The sequence below is a fragment of the Chelmon rostratus genome, chromosome 13 (assembly GCF_017976325.1).
Source record: "Chelmon rostratus isolate fCheRos1 chromosome 13, fCheRos1.pri, whole genome shotgun sequence".
NCBI classification, from domain to species: Eukaryota; Metazoa; Chordata; class Actinopteri; order Chaetodontiformes; family Chaetodontidae; genus Chelmon; species Chelmon rostratus.
This window is the reverse complement of record NC_055670.1, coordinates 13996930-14024489: the sequence shown is the minus strand read 5'-3', so window position 1 is coordinate 14024489 and position 27560 is coordinate 13996930. Positions and strand designations below refer to the sequence as shown.

The 27560-nt window shown below is 40.3% G+C and overlaps 2 protein-coding genes across 3 annotated transcripts; both read right to left on the bottom strand.

The window, feature by feature from the left end:
• Positions 1-1486: 1486 nt before the first annotated feature.
• cd302 (CD302 molecule) lies at positions 1487-5743 on the bottom strand. 2 transcript variants are annotated; one of them, XM_041950302.1, is made up of 6 exons: positions 5586-5743; positions 4493-4618; positions 4264-4374; positions 3536-3718; positions 3379-3396; positions 1487-3274 (listed from the first exon to the last, which is right to left on the bottom strand). In XM_041950302.1, exons 1-6 carry the CDS (start codon positions 5674-5676, stop codon positions 3072-3074), a joined length of 732 nt encoding a protein of 243 aa, XP_041806236.1. In that variant the 5' UTR covers positions 5677-5743; the 3' UTR covers positions 1487-3071. The 2 variants fall into 2 exon arrangements, with proteins under 2 accessions (XP_041806236.1, XP_041806237.1); XM_041950303.1 differs by having other exon boundaries at positions 1490-3274; positions 3379-3399; positions 5586-5694.
• A 2667-nt stretch (positions 5744-8410) lies between these two features.
• LOC121615839 (RNA-binding motif, single-stranded-interacting protein 1) lies at positions 8411-26796 on the bottom strand. The gene is made up of 13 exons (XM_041950301.1): positions 26502-26796; positions 22185-22363; positions 19957-20015; positions 18743-18834; positions 14568-14725; positions 13540-13619; positions 12897-13012; positions 12485-12534; positions 12294-12381; positions 11955-12005; positions 11234-11344; positions 11007-11087; positions 8411-10892 (listed from the first exon to the last, which is right to left on the bottom strand). The coding sequence occupies exons 1-13, from the start codon at positions 26550-26552 to the stop codon at positions 10821-10823; spliced, it is 1188 nt and encodes a 395-aa protein (XP_041806235.1). The 5' UTR covers positions 26553-26796; the 3' UTR covers positions 8411-10820.
• Between the last annotated feature and the right edge of the window lie 764 nt (positions 26797-27560).

The window sequence follows — 27560 nt, the reverse complement described above, 5'->3', positions numbered from 1 at the left end:
ATCACTCTTCACGCTTTCCAAATGTATCATTCAGGCAGACGCTCACAATCACAGCAATCAGCTTTTATACCTCGAGTGTATTATACTTTGTTGCATATTCATGAGCGCAAATCACCCTTTGGCCTTTTAAATTTGAGTTTTGAGAATAAATACGTGCTGAAATCTAACCAATCAAATCTCTTTAAAAGCCCCACTATGTAAATTTTGTGTGTTTCTTCTCCTCCAGCGTCCAGTACATGCAGTCACGTTGATACACAGAACACAATGTGTGACAGAATTTAAAAACCTTTACAGATATTGTGGTTGTCCAGTCATTATTATATTAAGACCTGTCAGTCACTTCCTGACTGATTGTTGTGTTTTTATTTTTGGTGGTTTGGCTTTTGTTCATATTTGAATCAGGAAATGAGCGTTCAAGCTCTGTTTAAGCAACACTTTCTCATTATTTTTTTTACTAAATAAAAGCAACAGTTTTAACATGTCCAGCCACACATAACCCCACACATGGCCCATGTAGCTCCAGTCTCACACCTCCCACACAGCAGTCATGGTCTTTTCCCGTCCCATTTTGATGCTTGGGCCTTCATCTTGCTTAACATGTTGATTATTTGCCACTGCAGCGACACCACATGACCTTCTTAATCATCAAGAGGACTTTCACCTCAGCTTGGAGACAAGATAAGCTTTTTTTTTTTTTTGCATCATATTACTTTGTGTTCGTGTTTAAAGGTACATTACCTCTAGACTTCATTTCATCCAGAAAATCTAATTGGTTTGCCATTTTAAAAAAGTCAGTCATCTTACAGATGGTTGTCCAAACAGCATCAAATTTATTATCTTACACATTCATTAGTGGAAGAAAACCCCGACCCTGCACTGTCGGTGAATGGACCTGACAGAAATGTGATTCACTGTCCCACCTTGTGGCCAAATCTTGAAATGACCTGGGACGCTTTGAGGGAGAAGGCTGCTGTCGTGGTTCTTCATTAGTCTGCTACATCAATAAATGTCGGACGCACGAACGCCTTTGATAATTCAGAACCTGATGTTAAAAACATCAAGGGAAAGCACTCAACAGAAAGAGGCATATGCAGCCAAAATTTAAAGAGAATTTGTTAGATGACAGACTTCTTGGAGGTCTAAAAATAGGCGTGCATGAATGGGAACAAAAAAAAAAAAAAGGAGAGATTTCCTGCTGATGTCTCTCAGTTCTGTTTCATCTTGGCCCACGCTGGGATGTCAACAGTGCCACTGGACATTTGGAGGGACCGACACTCTTCAGATGACAGTGATTTAGATATCCTCTCTGAGCTAATTAGACTCTATCCCCAATTTCAGTGTCCTAATTTATCCTTTTCTCCTCAATTATGCATTGACATATATATCAAACAGGAATGCTCTATGTAGATCACACAGAATAGAGAGAAGTCATTTTTCTCAGCTGGACAGCCCAAAGCTGGAAGGAAACATATCACTGGCAGCATCCTACAAGAAATACTTCTTGTTCCTGCCTAATGCAACTTTCTGCTCAGATCAGTTCAATAAAAGTGAAAGCCTGTCTTATAGTCAAACATATTTTATTTATTATGAAAAACGCACGAGGGCTCAAATCTTGCCAAATCAATCTTAAATATTGCACAAAAGCATTCATGCTGTTCAAAGTGTATGACAGTTTTAAGAGGGTTTATTTTACACAATGTAAAAAGGTTTATTGTTATCATTCTGCAATGCAAACATTACAAATCTTGATTGTCGTTAATGTCGCAATTTCTTATTTCCATAGATAAAACCTTGACCACTCTGCCGAGACTGCATAAAAATACATACAGTATCTTTTGACCAGGTAAAAAATACAATAAGGGCAGATGAACTGTGAGTGTAGGAAATTTTCACTACAGCCACCTTGAAAATATCCTGGAATGAATGAAGACAGTTTCATCTGTTTTTTTTTTTTTTTTTTAATCAAATGTTGGCTTTATAGGCCACATTTGGGCCAGTCTAACACCTGGTCACAAGAAAAACTCACAGAATGCAGGGAGATCGCTTAGGACGGCTTTCCATTTCAACATATATTACCTGGAAAAGAATCTCTTTAACGGACTGTGCAAATTTACTTCATTTAACGAGTGGAGTAACAGGGTAATTGCTCATACTCTATCTATTTACATGTGCCCTTGATAGCTTGTGATATGAGAATTCCCGTGTCTCCGAATACTGCTTAAAAAGGGACACTCCACTGATTTTACACATGCTAAAAAGGTCAGTTTACTCGTCGTGGCTGTTTAATCATTTCTACTGAGGGTTTTTAAAGTCTGAGAAAATAACCCTTGATGATGTTCGTCAGGGATATTTACACATTTGTAACAGAGAGCCTGTGTTACAAACTGGGGGTGTGCAGCATTAACCAGGCAGGCAGCTTCTAATGGAAACATGAGATTGGTTGCATCATGTGAAATGCAGAATCCAGCACTTTTGGAGACTGAACTTTAGGATGCCCGAGTCTCCGCTGCACCAACTGACCATTCTTCGTTCAATCTCCCTCTTGTTAGTTTATGGGAATGCAATACTAAATCTCAGGAGTAGCGCTCTACGGGAAAATGTCTGTCTGCTCTGGAAAAGTATATTCATTCAATTTTCTTTCAATACGCAAGAGTAAGTTACGTTTAATATGCAGGACAGAAATAATGATCACAAAAGAAAAGTATAGTGCCTGATAATAAGCTGATGTTACATCAAATCACAGATTGCGGATGAAAATGCACCAATCTCAGAAACGTAGACGTGATTCTATGTTAGCGCAAATGACAAAAAAGCAGAAGTAGTGAGATTTAGTTTTAGTTTTAGTTTATGTGCCACAGTGAGAAGTTAGTACCAGAGTAAGCCTGGTGTCAGTCGTCACACAATCACACTACATTATTCTGAATCATGGCATTGAAGCGTGTTAACCCAAAACTACTTCAGTTAGTGGTTTTTGTTGTTTGTTTTTAGAGTGGACTTATCTTTGCATGAACCCACACCACCCAGTGAGGAGGGCCAGATGCTTTCTACTGTGGAAGAGAGAGAAAGTTCTCCTATGGCACACTGTCAGTCTCCTCAGCCTCCACCAGGCAGGACCGGTCCGTTTCCAGGACTCGGAACGGAGGGTGGTACTCGAACGCAGTGAAGATGCTGGAGCCAGGACTGTGCTTCTGGTGCAGGAACCAAACAACGGCAGAGACTCCCACGATAGCCACCACGCTGAGAATGACCAGGGCGGACAGCAGCGCGCTGGGCTCTGAGGAGGACAAGTAACAATGCAAGGAAGGTCACTACCATAAACACGAAATCACAGAGGAAGAAGTAAAGAAATTGTGAAAAGAGGCTCAAAGGTCGACTTACTCCGCTTGGCTTCCTCAGCTTCTGGGGGAAAAAAAAAAAAAGCATAGTAAGGTCAGTTGAAAACAATCCCAACTCACATTAAACTAAAATCCTTTCAAAAACTCTGGAAGACATTTTGACATATGTGTTGCATAAAAAAAGAAGACTTAAATCTTACTCTGATCCGTCTCGCAGATCACGCCATTCTCTACGTCATCCAGGCAACTGACATTTTCCCACTTCCCTGTGTTGCTGTGCAGAGCCACACATGTATCCAAAGGCACGAGGTCGGACGGAGAAGAGCTGTCCTCCCAGTTAGTGAATCGCACCGGGTCTTCGCCAAGCCACCTCATCTCGTCATCTGAAAAGACGCACCAATCAGTAGTCCAACAGGCGTGCCAAACGCTAGAACAGGTAATGTCAACCGGTAGTCTCCATTCTGCTCTGCTTACAAATAATGTTGACAGATATTCAATATATTAATAATATTCACACTAACTGAGATTGAAATTTTGAGATTCTGGTGGCTTCATCCCAGATGATGCCTTCAATGACTGCTTCAGAAAAACAGGATTTCAAGAATTTGTTCCACAAGTCCTAAAAGTGCTCAGACACATGTTGATAATTTGACCTTATGTTGAGACTTTTTAGTAGAATTAACAGTATGTCAAACCCCAATGCAGAGACAAATGATCACTTACAGAAAATGATCAATGGACTTTGAAACAGAACGCTTTCTAATTATTACAAGCAACAGCATCAAAGAGCCAGTGCCATTTTTCCACCTTCCTCCACACAGGTGTAAAAAAAGATTGTTTCCCTATCTGATTACGATAGAGAATCAGAGTTTATCTTATGGAACTTATCCAGCTTGTATTCACAGTCCTCCGCTCACATGGTACTTACTGTTCGTGTCATAATACATTCCCAACCACACGTTGACAATGCCTTTCCACACCGCTGGGCTATATTTAATGACAAAGTCATTCTCCTCCGCACTCTGGACGGTCAAAAGCTCTAGAAAAAGCAGAGCAATGTACAATAGGATCACACAGACACACACACACACTGAGAACACAACGCTACTGTCATTTTGTCTTTGAGAAAATATTTGAAAATAAAATATCTCTGGTACCAAATCCTTGGCAGAGGGTTTTTGCTCTCTGAAAAGTGTAGGATTTGATTTTGTCTTCCTCTCCGTGGACAAAGTGGTAGCATTTGTCCTGAAACGGCACCCAGGTGCGTCCGTCTGCTGGGCAGTCTGAGGAAAATCATGGGAGACAAGGTTTGACACCTGACCGATGGACGTTTCTTTTAGCTGTGTGCATCTGTGCAGAATGATTCAGAAGCTCCAGGAAGGATAATGAACACCACACTAACATAATCAAATCACCAGTTTAAGTATATAATGCTTGAATGCCAGTGAATACAATCCCACACGCCCCCAACAGACTGTGGAGCTGAAACTACGTCAGTTAGTTTCAACTTGTGACTTGTTCCCCTTTATCAGAGCAGTTTGTGCCTGTGTTTGGAAAATGGTGACAGGACTTTCCGGACTGTTCCCTGGACAGTTTGTTGAGTTCTGCACCTGTTATTTACAATCTGATTCTTTCCCTATGGAGCTCTGTTGCCTAAGGTTGCTTTTAAAACTCATATTTCTCTTAGTTTATGAGATGTCTAAACAGTGTTTTATGTAGAAATGGACTAGCTAATATTTAATGACAATATTTGCTCCACATGTCACAAATCTAGTCCACATAAGGGGATTTTGTACGTGATCGCTGCACATCAGCCACGATTAGACACCTTAAAGGCAAAATCTAAAGAATGCTGTCCTTCAGTGCACCAGGCCCCAGAGGGAAAACACGGATTTTAATGTTATATTTGCGTTTCGCAATACAGGCAAACACACTGCTTTGAACTGACGCGTAGGAACAGTTTGTGATTGTTCAGAAGTTCTGTTTCCATACACCAAACATCAGTGTCGACATTCAGGAAAGTTGGTTTGGTAACAGTGATGCATGTTTAGTTGCAGTCCGAATCTACTGACACGGCTTATCGAGAGAAACCTTGCGCTGAACAAATACAAGAGCAAAACGCTCAGAGTTAAGGGCACTTGGTGTAGCGCGGGCCTACGCGATGCTAAAAACAACCACAGCTACGCCTGCGACTGACAGAGGCGAGAAGGCAGCTCGTCCAGAGCCAAGGTTCAGTTTTTAAAGGCTTACCTCCCGTCAAAGTCACCTGCAGCTGCGTACACAGCACAAACACACAGCACAACACCGAGCGGGGGCAGCGCTTTCTCTTCGCGGACTCCATGACGGCGAGGACGCAAGAAATCACGCAGCTCCAACACTACTTTTCTGACTGTTGCACGACTCAAGTGTCCGCGAGGCAACGTGAGCGAGATCCCACCCACACGCGCGCACACACACACACACACACACACACAAACGCGCGCGTGCACACAGGCACACGCACTTGCGCACACATTTACAAAGCACGCGCAAGCAAAAGTCTCAACACAGGGAATACAGTAAGAAGCATTAATTTCACCATCATTATTATATTATTTACAAAAAGTTGATACTTGTTGCATTGCTGGAGATAACAGCCAACAACAACTTCTGCGAGTTTATTACAAAAAGCATGTGGACACTTAATGCAAATTTAGGCCAATGTTGAGGTAAAGCTTCTTTGATAATTCAGCCGTTGTGTTTGTGTGCAGTTATCCTCCAGGATCAGGTTATGTTGCATACAGGAACCTCTAGGTGGTGCTGTGCGCGCAGTGTTCATCACACGAACTTGCATTATGCAGATATTTTTCACTAGATTCCATCTTCTACCTTTTCACTGTTATTTACAATAGTAGATTTATCCTGAAAGAGCCTTCTCATATAGCCATCACTGTGATATGTGTTTAAAAATTGGAAAGATTGGTATAAATTGGCAGCTTTTAGAGTGATATATTTCATTGTTTTTATTATTATTTATTTGCTATTATTTTTGAGGTCTGATGATACCTACATACGTTTACTTCAGTAGTTTTTGTCAGTGCAGGAATTTTACCTGTAACAGAGTATGTTAACCAAATTTTCCCAGGATTAATAAAGTTGATCTTATCTTATCTTGTCTTGTCTTATTTTCACAGTGTGGTATTAGCAGTTTTACCTAAGTGAAGGATCTGAATGCTTTCTCCACCACTCCTTCCGAAACACGTAAAACAGCATTCAGTTTAAAGGCTCCTGTCACATTTATCACACATTAAATCCAAAACACCAGGGTTTGGCACAACAGCCTGAAGACTTAATTGATATGGAAAGAAACATATTTAGTCCTGAAATGCTGAGATGATTAATCACCAGTCAACTGATTCATTGGCAATCAAAAACATTCCCTGGTTCCAGCTCCTCAAGTGTAAGGATTTGCTGCCTCTCTCTGCTTTGTAGTAAACTGAATATCTTCAGGTTTTGTACTGTTGGTTAAAAAAAAAAAAAAAAAAAAAAACAAGATGTTGGAGGTCAAGTCAAACTCAAAGAAACTGTGACCAATTTTTGTCAGTTTATAAAATAAACCATTAGTTGATTAATTGGAAAAACAATCAGTACATTAACTGGTGATGAAAATAGCTTTTGTAGCACTAAACATACTGTATGACTATAAAATGACGTCATATTGCATTATGTTCTTAGTGTGTCTATTATTCTGGACAAATTATGGCAGCAAAAAGTAAACAGAGTGAATCAACAGCTCTCTACAATGGTCACAAGAAAAACTGAAGAGTGTAAGATCTGCACTGGTTGTATTTATTGCTGGGGTAGTGCAGCGTGTGTCCACCCCCTGTGTCTATCAGTAAGTCTGTAAGTGTCAGTGTGCTCTAATAAATACTGCTGTAATGAGCCAACAGGGCTGCCTGAATATTCACAGTCAGTGTGGTTTGTTATTACCTTTCAGGATGTCGGTGTACAGAAAACAAGCAGTTCCTGCTGTAGGTATGTAGGCTGTTTCCAACCTGAGCAGGTGAGGGAGGGGACAGCAGAGAGCCTCAGGGGCAGGGTGGTTGTTGTTTGGTGGGGGGGGGGTTTCAACTCCGCTGCCTGCAGGCGCAGGTGGCACAAGCAGAGACAGCTGGAGCGCGAGTTTTGCTCCTCGTCTGGAGCTGGTGGCTTCCCGTAGGGTGGCACAACACCCTGCAGGATACTGCGGGGACCCATCTGCCATGGTGAGGCCTGCTCACAGACGCCCCCATGCACCCACCCTACGCCATACCTCCTGATACCCATAACTCACCCCGCCCAGGCCATGCTTGTTGTCAGTGCTACCATGTGACAGTGTTAACATGGTCCTTACCAGGTCCTCACCCTGTGGGCTGAAAGCAAAGCAGCTCATAAAAACTGGTGGAGCAGCTCAACAGAGCTACAGTGCAACTATATTAAGATCTTGCTCAGAGTAAGACGGCTGAGGAGTAACTTTGAGAGGCGAGGCTGAGCTGAAGTTCAGTTCTTTGAATTGATGACAGGACCTGGAGGCAAATATTGTACTTTTTACTCCACGACATTTGTCGGACAGCTATAGTTACAATTTTTTATACCCTTCAGTGAAAATCATGCATGTCCAGATTTGATGATTTTGATTATTTGTAATAAACTGATGCATTGCTGTAGATAAAATGAGTCAACAGCATATAGAGGTTAAAATTAGCACCTTACACATCTACAGCAGTAAAATGCAATTAATGTAGGGCAAGGGCAAGACATTAGGACAAAACATTATTTTCAAGTTGTCTCAAGAAAAATTATCAATGAACTCATGCATGTTTTCCATTTTCTGATTCAGCCAGATTCTTTGTTAAACATAAATTGATTTCTGACCTTGGATGCTGCAGCCAAGCTCCAGTAACAGCCATCATATTGCATTTTTCTGTTCAACGATCTAAAAACTGGCAGACTACACAAAAGATGTTTTTACATAATTTCATCATTAACCAACGCAAGGTAAGCAGGAGGAAGAACACTTAGCTCTCCTCGCCAATAAAAAGCAGACTTACAACAGATTAAAAGTTGAAAATTTTTATTCAAAAATGTCAAAGAAATGAAAAGAATAAACCTTAGGCAACAATCTACTGAAAAAAAAGTCTTTGGCTTTAACAAACACTACAAAACAAAAATACAGAGGAAAGATTCCTTAAACTGTACATACAAGCTACCACTGGCAATTGTGTGGCACGTGTAAAAAAAATAAAAACAACACACTTTCATTTAGCTCTATGAAAATCTCTTATTTCCTCAAGCTGTCTGTACAAAACTCTTCATAAATTAGAACTTTTTCATATAACTTAATGACTGTTCAACATGGTGGTTACTTATATGAACAATTTTTATATGATGCACCTCTGCAACTCTTGACCCAGATACTATGGCACTTGGTTCAGACACCACTAGCAGCATAAACCTCCACAAGACAGTATTACTTCTCAGTCTCTAGCATTACATGGAAATCTCAAGTATAATCATGGCGGCCCTTTACGTTTGTTGCACACCCGAGCTAACTACAGAGGAAATGCTGCTGCGAGTTTGTCCAGACCCAAGACAAAGCAACAGACATGTTTGTTCCAAGGAGCGCAGATCCAGTGAACACAACGCTTTGTTGTCATTGTTGGTCTTTGACTTCTTAGATCAGCCTCTGGAATCTATTGCCATAAAAGCAGCAGCTCTTTTCAAACTATGACACCGACTGTGTGAACATGAGTAGAAACAGGTTGTCGCTCCACCACCCTCATGATTACAATAATGCATCATTAAAAAAAGAAGAAAAAAAAAAGGTTTGAGGAAAATGAAAAGGTATTTAAAACAACCTATAAGGAAACAGCTGTATGCGGCCAGCTCCTGAGCGTGGCATTTGGTCTGGAAGGGCGGGCTGGACCTGCTAACCCGACCTAGTACAGAGGAGAAAAAAAACTCTGAGGTAGATAACTGGTCTGACTGACCACCAGGTCGAATCACAGGCTTATTAGAGGACACATGATCAAAAAGCCTGCTTTAATCCACTATGATCAAAAAAATACTTAGGTTATTTTCTTTCGTGCTTTATCGTCAGAGCCAAGCGCTGTCCTTTCATTGTTTACTTTTTTGCTTTTTGACTGAATCTTAACTAAAATGTTGCATTTTTCTTTAAGTATGAAATTCATCTGTGGCACTTGTTGGATCCAGGCCTTCCTTCATCCTTGCGTGTGTGTGTGTGCGTGTGTGTCCATTCTGTACTTACATCTACTAATGACAGCTGAATGTACGTATACAAAGAAGGCACACTGTCCAAACTGCAATCTAGTTTGCAGAGTCACTTCTGTCCAGGTTCAAGAGACGAATGATGCTATTTCCTCTGTGTACTAGCTCACAATCTTTGGTGAAGTAAACTACAACTGAAAGTGCCAGGTTTGTTTGTTTCCTATCAAAGAGCGAGGTGCAATAAAATACACGTAATCATCTTGTTTTACCCCCCAACTCACTGAACTAAGTTCTATTACAAGGCTTTGATGAGTTTTTTTTTGCACAATCATAAGTCTATGTTTTCCTGTTAGTTTTTTTTTTCAAATAAAAGTGAAAAAGACACACCCCATCAAAATAACAATTAACATCACCCATCAAGACAAAAAAACACGATCGACTTCTCGTTCCCCCACCCCGCCAAGTTCAATTTCAGCTATTCTACAATACCAAGTAATCAAAAAGGCAAGATTCAAAAGGTGATCTTTCAGCAGAATTTCTAACACATTCCAACATCCAGAAACATGTATGGTCTTCTTACTAAATAAATATTCTTCTACTTCTACTTTTCTATCAGTTTTGGGAAGGGAAAAGCAATAACACATAGATTTCATGAAACTACATTGCTCATTTCCGAGGCAATAGCGCCCAGCACTGTCCGCTTATTGCCGCTCTCTGTGGTGGTATGTACAACTACTGTATCAAAACTGTGAAGGCAAATTTTAATCAGACAGCAAGATCAATCTAAAGTACTAAGAGAAATCACTTTACAAGAAAACAACACTGAACACTTCACCATGGCAACACTCACACAGCAAGCACAAAAACATCATTTGCAAAATATCTGGCTGAAAAAAACCTTCCAACAAAAAAAAAAAAAAAAGAAATCTGGAAATATTAACAAAAGACATATTTATTATCATGCACTTTGAACAACCAGTCACATGATTCTTTCTTGTATCCTGCGGCAATCCTTGGTAAAAAATAAACGTTTTCTAGTATGAAAATAAAACTTTTTCAAAACTTTCTTTTAAATATATTTTTGAATCACTTGTTGAACTCAGATATTCTCTCTGAAAATGATACCAAAAATAGTCTCACTTTAACATTTGCAGAACCTGTGCAAAACAGTGAAAATATCCTTAGCATCCATTGCTTTCACAGACAGGATTGTTTCAGCTGTTGAATGTTACCTCCGCACTACTTGCTTTGTTGGTAGGAATATGGGGAATGATTGCCGGATGAGTCCACCTGTGACTGGGCACCATTTTCCTGGAAGAGAGTGTAAAATAAGTCTTCGCCACTGCCATCTTGCTAGTAATGACCTGCTCTCGGAAATGAAGATGTTCCACACACATGACGCTGCACTGATGTTAATGCACATACCTCTACAGGAACGGCTGATGTCTGCATGTGTGCATACTGTGGGATATATGCTCCTTGCATAGCTGTGTTGGCAGCCATGAACTGCACAAAAAAGGAGAGAGAAATAGTCATATATAGAGCATGCTCAATATCTATACACCTTACAGATTAATGAAGCGCCTTTTAACACCTAAGTCTCAAATAAGGATGTGAGAACTCATTTCTGATTGCATGCAGAGTTCTCTCACCGTTCCTGCACTGCCCAGAGAGAGGTGACTCATCTGCTGTGTCAGCGGGGCCATCATAGAAGTAGGCTGTAGTGACATAGATGGGTCCATAGAGGGCGATATCACTGTACCCTGGAAGGAAAGCGAGAGCAGAGGAGAGGAATGTATGCAGCTTTTGCATTTACACACTAAAGGAAAATATTCCTCAAAAAACATATTGAATGGAGACTGTCACAAAAGGCAGAATGCAGAATATCTGGGAGGTAACTGTATCATGAGTTTTGTAGGATTGGATTTCAGAGAAACTGAGTAACCTTAGACTTCACATCTAATGCCCACAGCAGAAGGTGAATAGTCACTTGTTGAGCAAGTTGTCTATAAGCATCTTGGCTGGCCTGACGCATCTAGCAGTGTTTTCTCATCTTTGCTGGCTCGTTTTCAAAGCAAGAAAGGACTCTTCGCTCTCAATTCAAACCCATCTGTTGTAAAATATTCGGCATCTGTCATCAAAAACACAGCCTTACATAGCCTCTCCAAAGCAGTCGTTTCTACATTCCTATACAAACACTTTAGGACTGTAAATCCTCAAGGATCAGTGGCACCTTATGTGTAACTACTACTCTCCCATATTGTGTGTGTCTGTTTACAGAAAAATGTTTCAATTCTGTTATATCCACAGAGGGGGAAAAAAGAGAAAAGGGAGCCAGAGGGAGTTGTGGTGATGGAAAGAGTTTGTTCTTACTGGGTGCTGCATGATGTAGGGCTGATGAGGCACCCAGGACGGGTTCTGCACCTAAAACATCGCACAAACACACTCTGTAAACACAGTGACACTGAACAGCTGCTATTTCCAGAGATCACATGCTACTGTGGTTTGCACAGCAACAAGCATGAATGGCCACTGTTGCCCCTTGTCACACATTTAACCTCCAAAACCCCAAAGGACAAGTTCCTGATTATAAATGCTGATGTAAAAACAGAAATGCTCAGCTACTTTGTGTAAAACTGCTGAATGAAACGTTTCTTTGTTTAATCACAATATCAACGCTACATGCTCATCACTGAAGAGAAAGATTAAAACCTGGTATGTTGAAACTGGAGACATGTATGGAGACATGGACGTTTGGGCAATCATCCTGTTTGAGATACTGTATGCTGGTGGGAAAAATCTGTGGACGCAGAATAAAGTATATTTTAATAAAATAAAGTAAGTTAACTACAGATAAATATATACTGAGCAGCACTGCAGTCTAATCTGGTGTTGTATCTTACCCGTTTTGCATAGCAGCTGCACTGGGGTCATATGTGAGTGTCATTCCAGCCTGGGAGCAAAACAAGGCACAGGTTTGGCAACTCAGCCGAAGCACGTCACACCAAGACAACATCATCATACAGAAACTCTATTGTTTACAAAGCTGAAGGAAGGCGCTCTTGACACAAGACTTTATGATAAACAGCAGAGACCATAAGCAGCATTACAGCTCAATAAAAAGAGTGATAGATATCATGTAATGTATTCTGTTAAATGACTCTTCAGCAAGACAAGACAACAAAGAAGTTACTCTAAAGAGCCTCTGCTTACGGCTGTCTATTTGTAACACTTTAAGTGCAGCTGAAATGTGTGGTTTATTATTCCTAACTGGTCATGGATAATTGGTTTCCATCCATCCTGGGCACCACTTACCAGTCTGGAGTCACCGTCCCTTCCCCAACCCCGACCATTCTGGGCAAATTTATTCTGACTTTGTCTCTTTTTTTGTCCGCCATCGGCAAACTTGCACAGCAAGGGTTCAGGTGGTGCTAAAGAGAGAGAAGTGGCGAGAGAATAAAAGAAAAGGTTTGTCTTAAACAAACACTGTCACACACGCACACAGTGTTGTCTGTCATTGCTTGCTATACAGTCATTCACTCCCTGAAGCTTGGGAGTGCATTTACTGGCCAGCCTGGGAACACAGACATCTAATTTAGCAGCTGTGGGGCTGTAATCCCCTCCCTTCCCTAAAGGAGGCAAGGCCAGAGGAGACTATTTCAGTCTAATAATCCAATTAAAAAGCTTAAAGAGGGAGTGGAAGCCACACAGAGCAGCTCTCTCTCTCTCGTTTTCTTTGTCTGCGCTCTGCCACTTAGGCCTGAGCGTGTATGAGCTCTTTACCAGCAGACTCGCTGACTCCTGATGGACATTGCATGCATTCTAGTCAATACAAGGCAAACCCTGTAATTATCTTTCACATATTCTATTAAAGGCATGGTGGTTAAATTAGATCATTTTACATTGAGTTTTGGCAGCATGTGCCTACAAATGTAAGATAATTATATGTATATCTTACCTGGAACACCTGCAGGTGTCTTAATAAACTTTCCATTGAAGTGAGAGATGACTGCATCACATTTTTCAGTTGACTCCATCCTGAATTTATAAAAGACACACAGAGCATAACTACTTTTTACTGTGGTAACTGCAGTAAAAAGGGTGAGAAGGTACTTTCCAAGACCTGCTTCCTTTCTGGGTGGGTGGAAGGGGTAGTTCAATGTAAAAGACTGCAGGCACCATGTGTACACATGTTGTGTTTGCACCACTCAGACCTATTCATGCATACGCACACACACACACAATCATTCCTATGATGCATTATAGTATTTTTGTTTTGTCAAACATGACCCTGACCTTGCCTGGCAGGTATTTCAGTAGACGTCAGGTTGTGCAAGTACGACAGGCGGAAGCCAGCATTGCCACTATAATTAAGTGGCCCAGTCATTATGAAAGTATTTTTTAAAGGTGTTTCTATTTGTCCACACATGAACTGTTTCTCCCTCTGCCTTGTAATCAACAACATAGCTATGTGTTTTTAGGTTTTACCACTTTCTGCTTTGAGCTGCACGAGGTCCTTTATGGTGAGGAATCAGCAAAACCCATTTTCGACAATTTCAAAGTTGTTATATGTAATATTTTGAAACATCACTTTATCATTGCTAGCTGGTATCATTAATAGCCTGGATCTCAATTGTTTAGTACTGTTTATGCTACTGTATCTCAACATAAACACCACATTCCCTACAGTTTGTTACATATTGTTGTAAATGGGATATTGCCACTTGTCTCCTTTCCCCCGTGTCCTGACATCACTTCCATGCTACTGGTCCTCTTCCTATTGTCTGCTGTTCATGGGTTTCTTTTGACTATGAAACATCATCTCAGCTGGATACCATTTATTTAGTTTACTCATATTTTATATTTATACATATTCGGTATATTTTAGATTTATTAATGTTAAAATGCTTATTGTAGCACCAGTGAAAAACTGTTTTCTTATCATTGTTCCAGGACCACTGGCAATAAATTACACAAGGATCTCACCTTGCAAAGCCCACTCCTCTGCTGCCTCCACTGGAGTCCCTCAAGATGCGCGTGGATATGACCTGGCCGAAGTGTTTTAACATGTTCTCCAGTTCCTGCTCATCCATGGACAAAGGCAGGTTGGAGATGTACAAGTTTGTCGGGTCCTGTTCTTGTTGCTGTATGGTGAAAAAAAGGGAAAGAGGAAGCCAGAGGTAACGTAATTACACTACAGGAAAACACAAAAACATTCCTTTACTAGCATGTAAACTATAAGGAGGAAAGGGGGAAGGAAACAGAGGTTTCCTTATAGTTCCATATGATTTATCCCTGGAAATGGCTAAACATTTAATAGACTTCTACTATGAACCTCAGTTATGGGGTTATCATGTGTCTGCTTATCTCTGCTTCTTCCTGTCTGTCTCTGTTGGGGGTTTTAGGTAGTAAAGGGTCACTATGAGCAGTGATGAATAGAGATTTGCATGCAGCCCACGCTGGCTTAAGGCTCACATCAGCTGATTTCTTGCCGTATTTTAATAGCATCAGCAGAAACATAAGACACGGCTACGAGTCCCAGAGGAGCGGCCTCTCACCATTAATATTCATCAGCGCTGTGCTGTTCAGAGTCAGCTACAGGGACAGGCTGGATTACTAAAAGTAATGCACTGACAGAAAAATCAACATTTCAGAATTAGAGGACAATAAATGAGCCACAGCCTGCGCTGCAACAAAACCCAGGGAAGGTGAACACAGTCTTTGGTGGCAGAGGCGAGCGAGCCATTATACTGTGTATGCCACCAAAATCATTCCCAGTAATAACAGGATGCTGATTTCTTATTATACGTTATACACCACTTCATCAGAACCATGGTCTTTATTGTCACATCTTAATCACTTATTATTACACACACACATTTCATATATATATACAATATATATATATATAAAAGGGTTTGAAGATGAGGTGATTGCGACTCATTACCCGGAGAAATGTGGAAAAGCTCAGAGAAATGCAGGGACAGAAATATGGCAGTGAGTTGAGACTAGTGTTTGTGTTTTGAATGGGTCACCACCCATCAGTCAGTCATTAACTGTGACTAACACATGCTGAAGAAGGGAGGTGCGGCTGATGGAGGGGTGTTACTCTTTGCCTTGCTACAGAGACAGGGAGTATAAAATGCTGTAAAAGTTATGTGATCTACTGCAAATATGCTGTCACTTGGCCATTTGACTAAAAGACTGAAATTCTGATGTAGGTATGTGAATGGAAAATGCAACTAAGATATATATATATGTGTGTGTGTGTGTGTGTGTGTGTGTGTGTATGCACGTATATGTATACGTATACACACACACATACATACACACACACACACAATATGTGTATACTCTTAACTTTTACTTAACCAGGGTATGTTAGGTTAGTATTTATGCATTTTTTAGGAACAACAACTTTCACACCTGGTTGCCCAGTACAGCCTCAGTCTTATCTGTGCAGCTCCATTGGAGCAGTTGGGTTGTTAAGTGACTACAGCGGTGGTAATAAGGGACAGGCATGTGCTGCTCTTTCATTTCCCTCACCCACATTTAGCCCGCTGATCCAGGGCTTGTACTGCAACTTTCTGGTCACGAGAAACAATATAAAAACAACGCTGTTCCTCCGTATATTTCATCTACACAACTAAACAATGATGACAATTTTGCCTATATTAAATTATCTTATACGTGTGTTAGGTGAATCCCTTGTATGTATACAGAGAAAGAAAGGCACATAATCAAGTATCACAAGACACTCATTGAATTAACGTGAAGTAAAAAGAAGGGAAACTCTTATCTGGCTACTTCCCACCACAATCCACTGAAATAATAATGAGAGAAGTCCCATTGAAGGGTGTCTGGGCAGATAAAAAAAAGAAAAAAAAAACAGGAAAAGGGACCTTTGTCAGAGAGTCCATTAAGCCCAAACAAGCTTCAGCAATAGTGAGAATAAAGCTGAAGTGAAAGGCTCACACTTTATAATGGCATTTACCTTCCACAATACAAAGATTAAACTTTGGCATGCCCCTCGAAGCTGCTCTATTTTAATTAAAAAAGTAAAATGGGTGCATGGAGGCATGTCAAGAAGCTCCACAGATCCCCAGACAGGGAAATGAGGCCAAGGGTTCTTGCTCAGTGCTCTATGGGAACTAATTTCCCCAAACCGGCTCCTGTTACCATAACAACACACAATTATTTACTTCCTTTTCTAATGTTAGTGAGAGTAGATGCCTTAGGTAATACAGTCCTAATTTAAAGCCCTTCAACTGAAAATCGCCTATATTATATTGTAATGAAATAGAGATAGATCTGTAGCGTATCGAAACCTTAAAAAGCCTGTCTATCCATATAACACCTTTAAAGTGGAATATTTTCTTTAACTTGACAATCTAATATAATAACTTCCGCTTGTCCAATGAAGAGGAGGAATTTGTCTGCAATGTTTTGTAATGTGTTTGTATGTGCATATTTGCAGTATGAAGCCTCATTTGCTGCGTGTTCATTTTTGAGAGGTTAAGGCAAGGCACTACAGGCTAAAATGCTGTTTTTTCATGCACTTGTCGACTTTGAGATTCTGGGCTATTTGCTTCTATTTCAGACTTGTGGAAAAAAATATCCAAAATACACATTTAGGTGTTTATTTTACAGTATCACTCATAGCCTGATTGATATGGCACTTTTATTCTTAAAAACTTGGTAAAATGGATTTTGTATGTTGACAGTTTCTGCAGTGATAAAGAAATATCCAAAATTCCCTCTGTAAAAACCTTTGACTCTAATATGTGAACTAAATGAGACAAGAATTTTGGACCTGGCTTTATCCAATGTTCAGATTTCTGTTGTGGAATTGTATGCACATTAGTGCATATTTAATCAGATACTGCCTTATTTGTAAATTTAAACATTACATTTTAGAAAACTTTTAATACAAAAAATAAGTGTCTTAAAGTAAGTAATTACCTGGGAAAGTTTCATGGGTATATCTATTTGTTAAAACTTTTACCCTATACCCTATAGTGTCTTGCCTTCTGTAAAATACGTCAACCAGCTGTCAGCAACACCAGTCGCTACACCCTCTGGTCTAACTATTGGTGCCAGTCACATCTGAAACCCTCCTGACGCCTGGCTGGGAGCTGTCGGCTGACAGAATGCCTTTGGGAACCATCGGTGATGTATATGTATGCAACACACACATATACATTATAAACCATATATATGAACACATCTAATCACTGAGGTACAGATTTGCTGAGAAAATGGTGCAGCACAAATATGACCTGTATAAACACTGTATAAATGATACTTTTCATTTTTAAATCGAGTCAAACAGACTCTATGGAAAATAAAAAGGAAAGAGATGAGGCAAGAGAATAAGACAAATAAGAAATAGAGAAAAAGACGGAGCACCGGCTCAGAGCGCAGCAGATGGAGGGTGGAGATGCTGTTGATACAGCAAATGTCTCACTAGAATACCACAGCTAAATGCAGTGTAATGCTCACTGTGACTGCCTTGTAAATAGAAAGAAGTAACCAACACTGTGACTTCACAGTTCATTAAACCTTGAGATCAAATTCATGATTAATGAACTCAAACCACAACAGCCTATTCACCTTTTGTTTGCTGTTACACAATAACCTGATAATGTGTTAATTAATCATTTTTGCAAATTGTGTGACTGTAGTGAATCCAGGAGAATACATAATCAGCCTGTGTTAACATATCTTCACTTATTATTTGTGCAGACCTCAATTTAAGACCGAGCTGCACTTTGCAAACACATGCACAATTGCAACTTGCAGAGTGCAACAACCTGGTGCAAATGTGTCACATTTACTCCTGAAAATGGATGCAAGTATTAGTAAATCTGGTGCTAAATTGTGCAAATGCCTAAAATTAAAAGTCTCATACATGCATAAATAAATACACACTGCTTTCAACACAAGCTTCCTTCATGATTCATTCTGATCTCAGAGTTACTGAGCACTCTACAGAACAAGGGTTAGGGAGCATGCACCCTACAGTCAAGGATTCCAGACCTGCTTTTTAATACCCCAAAGATTAGGTTTAAGTTGCCTGGCCAGCCAGATGGAGGAGAAACAGTGTTACTGGGTGACTGGTGTGGGTGTGGTATCAGGATTACACTGTAATGAATCCTCACCTTTGCCATCTGAGCTTGGACACCAGTGGTCTTCAGGGCAGCCACAGCCTTCTGAGCTGCAGCGGGACTGTCAAAGTCCACAAAGCCATATCCTGAGGAGACGAGCAGCGCAGTTAGAACAATACTATGTAGCCAGCACACATAGCGGCTGAGCCTCCATGTTATGTGGACTGACCTTTGCTTTGTGTGCTCATTAGTAGTTCTACCATATCACTATAACAAAGCTTTACATACAGTGTGCTACTATGTGATTTTACACTATGCATGTATACACTTCTGCATTTTATAGGTCTATCTTTCTGTATTTAAGTGTGTTTGTGTGTGTGTGTGTGTGTGTGTGCGCGCGTGTGCGTAAGCAGAGGTAGAAAAACGCTGAGGATGCAGATACCAGTACGACGTTCAGGTCAGCTCTTTGTCCTCGGGGGTACAAACAGGGTGAACCTATGGTCCTATCTTCTACTGCAGCTGCTATATTTAACCTATTCAAGCCAAATTATGGTGAATATGTCAGGGCTCTTTCAGCTGAGAAATGGGTCACATTGGTACTAAAAGTTTATTGTGAAACCTTATTATTATAGATATGTTCCCCATCGTTCTGAAACGAGTACGAAAAACAATGGCTTTTAAGTATTTTGTGAAAGTTTCTCAAGGTTATTGCTAAAGCCACCTCTGGCTTCTATTTAAAATTCAGCCAGACCTTTACAAGGTCTTTAACGGTGTCCCCTTTCACAGGGAGCCTTCGATTAACTGGCATCTGTATAATCCAGAGGAGAGTGACAAAGCATTCTCTTAATCCCATCAGCACTGGAGAGAATCGCTAAGTCCCTCTTTAGTTGGACAGGCAGTCCACTAGAACTGGACCAAAACCAATACTGTCACTCAGCAGGAAGAGGAGGAGTCAACCACTTCTTCCCAGGAACCACCCACAGCAGTGACACACCGACAGACAAGAGCTGAAGCTTAAAATAACATGAGCTGGGATCCAGCTTTAAGCAGCCTGGCTGCCTGTTTCCTGACTTGCCCATTTCATCTGAGAGAACTGCATAGCTGCTGAATGACTGACTGTTTTGTTGAAATTCACACACTGGAAGTCTACCACCTGTGGAGAAAATGATAGTGATATTCTCTCTTACAGTGAGCTGTTGATAATCCAGCAGGGCAGTTCATGAGATAAAAGAGGGTGGTGTTGGAAAGAGAAAAACAACTTCACACACCTTTACATTTGTTTGTAGTCTTGTCCAGGATGGCCTTTGTTGATACAATTTTGCCATACCTGGGAGAGGAACAGAAAGGCGAGGCATTGTTAGCTGGATTATGTACCAGACGGAGCCAGTTATAAAACACACAGAGCGGGAGGGTTGAGCAACAATCTATGACATCACCCTAAAAATATGAGAAACAGGAAGTGGTTTCCATGGGGTGCTGAAAACCCCTACCTCGTGAGTACATAGCTAAATAGTCCCCTTCTCTTTAGCCACACTGAACTTCAGTCACTGTATAAAGTCCCTTTTAGGAGAAGGCAGGCACTTGGATTGTTGGGATTATTAAATACTTTTTTTATATGGGGAGCGAGTGTTAACATATAATTACCGATTTAATTTTATATTTCCGAACACTGGTAAACTGTATACCTTTTTAATGGCACAATGCTGTCACAGATGACAACTCTTCCTCATTCACAGATGCTTGTGCGTATGTGCAAACCAGTGCCTCACCAAACACAGAGATTGTGACATTCAAAAGTCAGGTCTGGTTCATGTTGTTGCCATGGTTTCAACAGAACAGTCTCGGTATGCAAGCAGAAAGGAAAGTGCTGATGGTAACATCTGAGAGTCCCACATTACTACAGTGTCATTTCTTAAAAAGCACTTTGATGCGGGGGCTGTTAAAAAACTGACAGTATTGAGGTGAAACAGTAAAAAGTCTAAAAAGCTCATTTTACCTGTTTTTACTGTACATATTTTTGGTGTTGATTATTAAAAAATATATTGTTTTTATAGACATTTAGTTAACTGTCACATGAAGATAACAGAGATGTATAAACAAATCTATAGTTTCCATACTAAATGACATGCAGAAGAAAATCTCACAAATTTAGAGCAATGTATTGTAAGTAGGCTCCTTTACAAATTAATTTCTTTCAATGCCTATTTTCCACTACAGTGGACACACTCAGTCCATAGGTATCCTGTTAAAATTGATCTATATAATCTACAGTGACAGTGATACAAGCCGCAGTGTGCCGTGCAGTCAGCCAGGAGGATATTTTAGCAAGGGATTAGGCTAAATGCTAAACTGGGTGAAAGAGCATGACCTTATGACCTTTCCTTCATCTGAACTCTAATCTCAAATCATGTGCAGCTACAGCGTGTTTTTTGCTCTTACACTATCATCAAAATGTTGTACATTTACTTGAACCTGCACACATAGTTGCTCTGCACAATGTGTCCATGTACACCCTTAGCTTTAGGGTTATTCAGTGTGATTCTGAGAGACATTTTGAATGCACAGGTAAAAACAAAGTTTGACCATAGATTTACAAATACAGCAACAAACTGCACTTCAGGTCACACTGTAGCATTAATTACTTCTGTACATTAAGACAACAGAAAACTTTTGCATTTAGTTTGCAATGGTGTCCTCGTGATCTCGATAACTCACAAAAATGTCCCCCCTGTATGGATCAATCCTGATTTAAAAGTAAAAACACCCTCAAAGTTTTATATCAATCTAAATCTTCAATACAAAAGCTGCATGTCACGGCTGAGGCTAATTTCAATATATGATATATTTCTAAATAGCATTGGTAGCTTTGTGTTTGGGGCCTCAAAAAATCTAATTAAATCTACGAGGCACCAGGGTGGTCTCTCTGCTTGGCAAATATAAAGCACACAAAGAAAGCTGTGGATGTGCCCAGTGCTGACACAGTATCTCTCCTCTATCCACACACATGATATATGACATTTCTGCACCTGTCTTCATCTGCCTTCTGTCCTTGTCTGGTGTTCAAGAGCATTTTTCATGTTATATTCAAATAAAGCCTTAAATACCCCATTTGTTATAATCCCAAAAATATACATACAGTATGAATCCATGCCGTCTGAGTCTCACCACTCTCTCTGCATGGTTCAAAACTATTCTGTTCATTATAAAAAGCTGATTAAATCTTAAATCCTCTCTTGGAAGATGTTTAAACAGACCTGTAGGGCTCAATTTGTCATTCAAAGACAGTTTATTGGAAAGGAAGAAAATGTACTATAACAATAAATCACAACGGAGACAAACTTCCATCCACTTTCTGACCTTTCAATAGCAAGAAATTAAAAATATTATGTCAAAAAGTGCCTGCCACTCCAAATTCAAACTACACTCAAAAAACGAGCCAAAAATCAATGGCTGATCAATTACAGATGATCATGATGAGAGGAAGTGTGGTACTCACGGCTGGCAGAGCTTGACCAGGTCATGGTCTGTGGTTGAAGGGGACAGGCCTCGGATGTAGAGGTTAGTTTTGCTGAGCTGGTCCCAGCCTGCAGTGCTACTGCTGCTGCTGTTGTTGGTGCTGCTGTTAGTGCTCGGGCTGGGTGGAGCCATGGGGTGTGACGATGGGGCAACAAGTGGCTGGAATGGGCAGAACACAGAAAAACTAGGTTGAATTCAAGCTCAGCCATACCGGGTTGTAATTAAATCAAATTTATTTAACAATACTGTGCCAAATTTGGCCACATCAAGGTATAACCATGGCTCATGGCTGTAAACACTACCATGTATCCACTCTCTTTTAGCTCTGTTTTGCTCTCTATCAACTCCAAAAGAATATTTTCAGTGCTTTGGCTGCAAAAAGCTCAACTTTGTATACTAGCTAGGTGCTAACTGTGTCTGTCTGCCGAGCTGAAAACAACTGGCTGCTGCATCAGGAAGTGATGCTGATGAGAGCAGTGAGAGTAAACCAAACCAGTACAGCTGCAAGTTGTAAAACCAAAACCAAATCAATTAAAAGATCCTGAAAGAAGTAAAGGTAGAGCTGAGGGGAGAGCTCTGCATGTGCATTAGCATTCTGTCCACTGTTGATTTAACAATTTTAGTAAGCCTAATCCTTGTCCAAGTCAGGACAAAACAACAACTTGCTGCAAAATGTCTGCACTTTCCAGAAAAAAATTAGGGAGATTCAAAAGAGATAAACATGACTGAATAAATGAATAGTTTTGCTTCAGAATGTCTTTGATTTCCTCACAAAATATCAATACTAATATTAATGTTTTAGTCAGCTGTATTGCAATATGATGACTGACAAATTTGCATGACATGTCTGCATGAAAATTCAGTCCAACAAAAGTCTGCACATACAGGCACACAATCAAGGGGGAAAAAGATACTGTCTGGACCCTCCATCATTACTGTCATGTGGATTTAAGTCTAGAGTTAGGATTAATGTTTCACATAGCGGTGATCTCTATCTGCAGAACTATATCCACCACACCTTCGCAGTCAGCACAATCAGGGTCCACAGGGGCTTGTAGCTCTGACATCAGTGTCACACTGATGCCACACATCCTCTAGGTGTCGAATAAGCTATTCGCAGATCAACATCAACAATCATGTCTGGTGTAGCGCCAGACTTCTTAACCATAGCACTCTCATTAATGAGTAGCTTTATTTATATATTCAGAACGGTTTGAGTGAACATGTGTCTTTTCCCTATTAGTCAAGAGAAAACAATTGCCAAGATTTTTTTTTTGCCCTGAGATATGAAAAACACAATGGCACTGCAATTTTCAAAGGCTATTCAGTTTTGGTTTCTTTTCTAAGTCTAAGTATGGCCTACAGTGGCAGAGGGCCTGTCCTTTCAAGGGCAAGGGAGAAAAAAGCAAAAATCCTTCAGTTATTGAGCAACTTTGTGCTTTATGTTTGCAAGATACAGATGTCCTAGTCTGAGAGAGCTGTCCCCTTCAGGGATTTGTCTTCTTCTTTACTATCTGACACTGATTATCCCCCCTACCCCCTAACTGAGGAATCACAAGCTAAGAGGAAGCTGATGGAATCCGAAGCATGAAGTGGAGACAGGATTGAACAACCAAGTCTGGACTTCTGCCTAGAGGATCTTCTCTTGTGACCGACTGGTCAAACGCCTCACACAAGAGTGACCTACTGTATTCCAATTTATTGCTGGCATTGGTCCTCATTTGCTTCTCCATCAACCAGTTAACTGTTTTATTTAGCAAGGTCTGTGTCACAAAGTTAAAATTGTGAATATGCTTTCTGTGTAGGGTGTGAACAAAATTGTTCCACAAAGTAAAGGTGAGGGATTACGTGTGGGGATTTAATGAAACCGAAGATTATGGTCTCACTGTTTAGCAGTGGCCACAAAGACAACAGCAATAATGTTAATCAAGAAATCCTTTGCAAGGGATACATGCATCAACAGACTGACCTATAACCGAAGTGGAATATGTCACATTTGCTCTCATGACTGGCCTTAATTTTTCAGAATGTATTAGTCATTATCAGGAAACATAGATCACAAATTAGACTACAGCCAGGCCAAAAACCTAAAAAACACCATAGACCGTATAAAAACAGAGATGAGACTCTATGACTTCACCCATAGGTTTCTAAGGAGCCATTATGAAGCTCAACGATAGTGGCTCTGGCCATCTGCATCTTGGCAGTGTTTGACTCTGCCAAACTCCTGGCTAATTCAGAAAAGGGCAAAGAGGTAGAGCGTGGGTGAAGCTAAGGTGGGCTGAATGAAGCCTTGTTGCTGAAACCTAGCAGCTAACTGTCACTCAAAGCAGCCATGTCCATAATCATGCATAACTTTAAAGCCTTAATTTAATTTAAACAAGTGAGTTCTAGAAAGATTCACCCCCATACAGTTGTCATGACCAGGGAACTTAGCTCTAGAGACCAAAATTGTTTTTTGTACCCGGCTGTAAACATGTTTATTTCCGTTTTAATTGGACATCTTAATATGGGGGTCTATGGGGATTGACTCGCTTTTGGAGCCAGCCTCAAGTGGCCATTTGAGGAACTGCAATTCTATGTGGCTCCATTTTTTAGCCCTGGAGGTTACTGCTTGCTTAACATTAACTACCAAATGTTCTATTCAGTACAACTTACTTCTTAAATAATGTTGAATAAAACTCAATTTGACACCAAATGTGAAAAACTTCCACGGTGTGCCAAATAGTGGCAGATACAGTGTCATCATACTAGTGAAGTCTTGAGGTACTGCACCTCCTTAACTTCACAAGGTGGAAGTTACATCTTATTTATCAGCATTTCAAAAGAATTATTCAGAAAAAACAGTAAATGCTTAATATTGAAAAACACCCTGAAAAAAACGTAAAGCTCAGACTAATCTCTGTTTACTTCGCTTGGGTGGTTTCAGGCACGAACTTCAGGTAGATGTACATCTTATATCAATATCGTCATAATGTTAGCGACTAGAACAAAAACAGTAATAACCTAAACTGTAGGTCTGGAGATGAGAAAAACAAACACAACCAACCACTGGGAAAACAATGGGGGTAGAGATAAAAGCTTTTAGATCTAAAAAGGATTCATGTTGGATGTGTATTTAACTTTAAGTTTTCGCAGTCACTTTCATTACAGTATGAAATGCACCTGTGAGCTATGAATAGGTGAAATAACACACCAAACAATGATTGTTGCTTAACAAATGACACATGCATTATATACATTCCAGTAATAGTTTATAACATATGTAACAAAGGACAAGACAAGCCAGTCTATGAAGCGAATGCCTGCCACAAAGCCCCAAACTGCCTTTTCAGAGTCTGGGCTTCAGGTGAGTGCAACTTCCCTTTTATGAGGCACTGAAAGGGATTTTTGTTTTCACGCATCTACTCAGATGCAGGACCGTGAGAGACTGTGATGGGGAGAGGACGGCATCTTATCAGCCAGCTCCAGACCGGCAGAGCCTGTCATATCCGAGCTGGAAATACACAGGGCTTCCAGTAACAGGCCTCGCCCATGGAGCTCTAGCCACAGGATAACAGCATGAGCACGACAGAGTAAATATGCTTATTTAAATCTTTGGCTAAAGGGAGTTTTTTAAAAAAAAAAAATCTATATGTAACTGGGACAAAGTGAATGCATCAGTGGACAATTAGTCATCCGTACTGTGTAAGCCTGTACAATACAGAGAAACCTGAAATGGCAAGTTAATAGGCTGTATGAACTACATTTTGGGGAGAGTATACTCCAAATATTTATAGCTTACATCACTGAGAGTGAGGTTTGCTAAAATAGAAGGAAACCAAACTGTTTACTGGTCCAAAAAAAGCAAGTATAGTACAGGGAGAATTGCAAACTTTCTTTAAAGTGTTCAGCTACCAGCTCATGCGCACTACCGCTTTAGAATCCAAAAAATCTAATAAAAAAAAGATGCTACTAGGAGAAGGACCTACTGTTTTGCTATGTGGCCAGTGTAGCCATTACATCAAGTAAAGTCATTGGCCTGTATCTCTCCAGCGGTATCGGACCTGGACCACAGCCCAGCAGCAGGTATTCTCATTATGCATACAGCGAGTGGCCTGTGTGAATCCTCCAGGAACACAACACTGCCATTTCAAATGGTACAAGTCAACCAAAGTAAGTTTTCTCTGTTAGGCTGTGCGTAACTTTATTTAAACTGCGCTGCTGTCATAATGACCCTTGTTTGCGACTTCCACGAAGTCAGCTTTGTGAACAATATGTCTCAAGGCTGGTCGCTGAGAAATATTAGCATAGTTACCTGTTTGCGGTACGGAGTCCTTAGTGGGTTTCCAGTATTAGCAAAAATCATCCTCACTTCGAATAGGGAGGGTAGTTTTTTTCAGTTAAGCTACGATTTTCTCGCGAAATACATCAAACTCCTCGTTTAAGTAGGAAATTATTAGACATGGATATCCTCCTTACTCCGCTAAAGGACACAAAAATAGGATTCTATACATATTAGCTGTGTACATATCCTTATTGACGTCGACTATCCGGCAACAGAAACCTCCGTAAATTGTCCCAACTTCGATTGCCCAGCCCCGTTTGTTTGACTGGCTTCATTGATTTGCAGTCAGCGCTGCGCAGGACAGACGCTGCTACGGTGGGAGAAACCATTTTACGCTTTGGTGTGGGGGTGTATCTGAGCAATGTTGTCAAAATACACGATAATCTGCATGTTTTACCTCTAATAAAGATTTAAAAACACATGTTTCTCATATGAACAAATACGTTACAGTATTTACGATTATATATGCTGTCCTTGTTATCTGGGCACAGAATATAAAAATACTGCTTCCACCTTGGTTGTTGTTCATATATTAAATGATGCATACCAAACATTCCACCGTGCGGCTGGTCCTGGATGCAATATTCTGACAAGTTTCGGTGTGTTATTGCGTGTAACTGGCACAAGACACGGAGAATATAATCAGAAGAAATAACAAGTAAGTAAAATCAAGCAATCTCAATCTCAATCTCAATGTCAGCCCCAAAATAAATGACCGTGATCAATCGGTGTGATTATTCTAGAAGCGCTGTTGTTCAAACGCATCCATTTCCTGTTCATTTAAAAGGAGATTCAACATAAAAAATAATAAAAAACTGACTATAGCTGAGGGCTGAGGTCACACAAAACAGCGATAAAACATCGTGCTGTCATTCCTCTTAATATTTGGTTCACAATTGAAGGATCAGTCCACCCAAATTCCAAAACAACACGTTTCTCTATTAAATGAATAGTATACACTCATGCAGACACTCCTGATATTATGTTTTTTTGTTTTTATTTAAGGCAGCCTACCATGCAACTGCTGCC